This window comes from Haplochromis burtoni, unplaced genomic scaffold, assembly GCF_018398535.1.
Source record: "Haplochromis burtoni strain Fernald_Lab_line unplaced genomic scaffold, NCSU_Asbu1 Contig_1988, whole genome shotgun sequence".
Classification (NCBI taxonomy): Eukaryota; Metazoa; Chordata; class Actinopteri; order Cichliformes; family Cichlidae; genus Haplochromis; species Haplochromis burtoni.
In genome coordinates, this window is record NW_024584349.1 from 5,528 (window position 1) to 9,254 (window position 3,727).

General features: G+C 43.6%; 1 protein-coding gene and 1 long non-coding RNA gene across 6 annotated transcripts in view; both read left to right on the forward strand.

Annotated features, from left to right (window-relative positions):
* Positions 1-3,727, forward strand: part of LOC102299396 (zinc finger protein 665-like) — a 17,678-nt gene that overhangs the window by 5,520 nt on the left and 8,431 nt on the right. The window contains exon 2 of one of the 5 annotated variants that reach the window (XM_042217444.1): positions 3,000-3,004. The exons of the other annotated variants lie outside the window; for them this stretch is intronic. Within the exon in view, the coding sequence (XP_042073378.1) occupies positions 3,000-3,004 (5 nt within the window). The remainder of the gene's footprint in view (positions 1-2,999; positions 3,005-3,727) is intronic. 5 annotated transcript variants of the gene reach the window in all.
* Positions 511-2,236, forward strand: LOC102299172. Its single transcript, XR_006053778.1, has 3 exons — positions 511-1,016; positions 1,304-1,363; positions 1,637-2,236. It is a non-coding gene; the product is annotated as an uncharacterized LOC102299172 (long non-coding RNA).

Sequence of the window (3,727 nt, forward strand, 5' to 3'; positions counted from 1 at the left end):
TTTAATGAAGATTTTTTTATTGTCACAGTTTGATACTGATGATTTCTTGTGAACACTCCTTTAGTTTGATCCCAGTGACAGTATCTTCCTCGCTGGCTCCATATCTCTTTATAGAGTAATCAGTGGTTTGCTGTCTCTCACCATCAAAACACTACATAAATCCCACGATTGACTTCCTTATAAATCACTGAATCAGTTACTTTCTAAATGAAGCTTCGAATGTCACTGATCACCTTCCTCTGGTTATACGAATCAAGCCTCGACACAGTGCTTCTGAAGCAATGTGTTGTTTTTTCTGACACACATACTGGAGCCTCAGGTTCAAGTGGGCCATCACTATTGTTGGCCACATGTCAGCAAAGTTATGTGACATCAGTGATGTTGATACTTTCTGCGTTAACTTGGTTTTAAAGCTTTGACTTTAAAATAGACACTGTTCAAAAGTTGATCTTAATCTTACAGAGAATATAATGATATTATGGATAATTAAAGTCAGTCATATATCCACAAACACATTAAGCTGAAAGTCAATGAATGCTGCTGCAGATGTTAGTAAATCTGACCCTAAATGTTCCTTTTTCTTTAACATTCAAACGTTGTAATGAAGGGATATTTTAACAAGCTGTTCTCGTTTATATGACTTCCATAAAACAACAGGGTTAGAACACATTGTGACGAAGTAAGATGTTTGTTTTGTAGTCCATCTTCAGCACAATGTAGTTTCAACAGGCGGACATCCGGTGTCACATTGTTACAGAGAGACGAGTGTAAGGCTGTTCCAATTCTCAGCACCGCTCCTCTCTTTCCCTGAGTCCTTAGTGTAACATATGTGTTAAATACTTGTGAATTTCACCCAAAACACTTTCTTTTTTTGGATTAAATATGTCATTTTTGCATCTCACTCTCCTACCTGTGTGATCTGAGTCTGTGTGTGTTCATGTGCGTGTGTGCGCTGCGTGGTGACGTAGGCGCGTGCATGTGTGCCCCGGTCACAGCTCCTTTCAGCATGGCCGGAGGTAAGTCACTGCCACGTTGCTCTCAGCTAATTAAAGTTTGTTCGGATCCCAAGCTGCAATGTGAATACAGCCGAACCGCCGCGTTTTTGTTTGTCATTAAGAGACTCATTCGGGATAAGTTTTGTGGAGGACGGAGTTCACTAATATACACTTATAATGAGCTATAGCCGAGAACGCAGCTAAAATGCTAGCATGCTAAGTTAGCCTGATCGCTAGCGGCTTGAGAGCGTACTCGCGGCAGTCTCTCTTTTTTTTTAACAGCATGCACTCTTTTTTTCCTTCGTCAGGAGAGGTGTACTGGCAGTCGCGTGACACACACAGATCGAACACATATTTCTGTGTTGCAGGTATGGAGATGTTCTTATGTTTTGGAGATGCAGTCTTTCATTTATTGTTCTTATAAGTTGTTTTGATGTTTTTTCAGTAACATATTATTTATTTTGTGCTTTTTGTTTTTGAGAGCTTAAGTTAATGTTATAAAACAATTTGTTGTATTTGATTCGTTACATTAATGTACATTAATGAAGCTGCAGACACAGCTCCTTTCAGCATGGCCGGAGGAGAGGTGTACTGGCAGTCGCGTGACACACACAGATCAAACACATATTTCTGTGTTGCAGATGTGCAGTAAAGAGCCAAAGACCCAGTACTGTCTCCTGCCTCTTACTTTCACGCCAGAACACAACGCAGAACAGCAGGCGTAACACATGAACGGGTTACATTAGCAATTCTCCTTCCCACGATGACGTTTTCTTCGAGGCCAAGGAAAAGAGTTTGGGAAAAGGAGATAGGCCCTAATTTTGAAATTTTAAATAACACCCACTGGGTTACGTTGTCCAGCTGAGTCACGTGGCCGCACAGCAACAAATCACAGCAGAGCCGGAAAAGGAGGCGGAGCAAAGTGTGTGTGCAGGAGAGGAGTCGAGCAGAGAGAGCTGCTTTTTCCATGAAACGGGAGTAAAGTAGTAAACGTACAGGAACATATACCACTACCAACGTTGGGATTAATATCTGCATCGATCTCCACACCCTTGTCTCCTGGATCGTAGCTCAGATCAGCGTGAACCACGTAGGTCTCTGCTCCCTAATCTGTTTCTTAAGACTTCCAGCTTCATCACGGAGTTTCTCTCGGTTTTTGGGCTCATCTAAAGGTAAGCACCGAGCTAAATTTAATGTGGGTTCAGTTTATGTTGAGTTTAGCTCTGTTGAGAAATAATAGATTTCTTGCTAGTTATTAAAACAATTTGTTGTATTTGATTCGTTACATTAATGTACATTAATGAAGCTGCAGACACAGCTCCTTTCAGCATGGCCGGAGGAGAGGTGTACTGGCAGTCGCGTGACACACACAGATCGAACACATATTTCTGTGTTGCAGATGTGCAGTAAAGAGCCAAAGACCCAGTACTGTCTCCTGCCTCTTACTTTCACGCCAGAACACAACGCAGAACAGCAGGCGTAACACATGAACGGGTTACACATTCCCCACGATGACGTTTTCATCGAGGCCAAGGAAAAGAGTTTGGAAAAGGAGATAGGCGAAATTTTGAAATAACACCCACGTGGTTACGTTGTCAGCTGAGTCACGTGACCGCACAGCAACAAATCACAGCAGAGCCGGAAAAGGAGGCGGAGCAAAGTGTGTGTGCAGGAGAGGAGTCGAGCAGAGAGAGCTGCTTTTTCATGAAACGGGAGTAAAGTAGTAAACTTACAGGAACATATACCACTACCAACGTTGGGATTAATATCTGCATCGATCTGCACACCCTTGTCTCCTGGATCGTAGCTCAGATCAGCGTGAACCACGTAGGTCTCTGCTCCCTAATCTGTTTCTTAAGACTTCCAGCTTCATCACGGAGTTTCTCTCGGTTTTTGGGCTCATCTAAAGGTAAGCACCGAGCTAAATTTAATGTGGGTTCAGTTTATGTTGAGTTTAGCTCTGTTGAGAAATAATAGATTTCTTGCTATACATTGGAGTTAGACAGACTGTAGAGTTTGTGATTGCTTGCAACGTTAGAATATGGCGGTCGCTAGGGGGTAAGAACAAAAGGATGGGGTGCAGGGCAGGAGAACAACCAACCCCCAGGACAGGAAGCCACGGGTACAAGCGTGGGGGAGGGCAATCAGTCATTGAAATAGGACTTCATAGGACGATCTCCAGATGCATCCAGGGCTGGACTGGGATTAAAAAAATCGACCCTGGCATTTTGACTAAGACCGGTGTTCCAGTTTAACTGGCGTCGCGGATTAACTGGCTTTGGACGAACAAATGTGTTGCAGCACGGGCACGGCTGGACTGGCCATCGGGCATACCCAGCATTTGCCCAGTGGGCCGCCCTTGATTTTTCGTTTTTGTGGGCCGATGGGGTTTTATTTCTTTTCTCTTTTTTACGGTATAAATGAATGGTGGGGGATTGGCCAGTTGGTTATGATCAACTCTGGGCTGGACCAATTACAGCCGAGGAAGTTGAACTAAAGTTGAGGTGAAAAGCAAGGCGGTTTGTCCCGTACTACTTCAGCTAGAAAGCTGCTAATTCAGTCATGAAACTGATCAGTGACCAGCTGATCTGCTTTTCTCTGCGCCAGAAAGAGAAAACCAGCGAGGTCGCATTAAACAACAGCAGCACGTTTAACCCTTGGATGCACAACCTACCAATACCTACACTCTTCCACGAGTGGGGTCAAAAATGACCCCAAATAAAATCAATGCA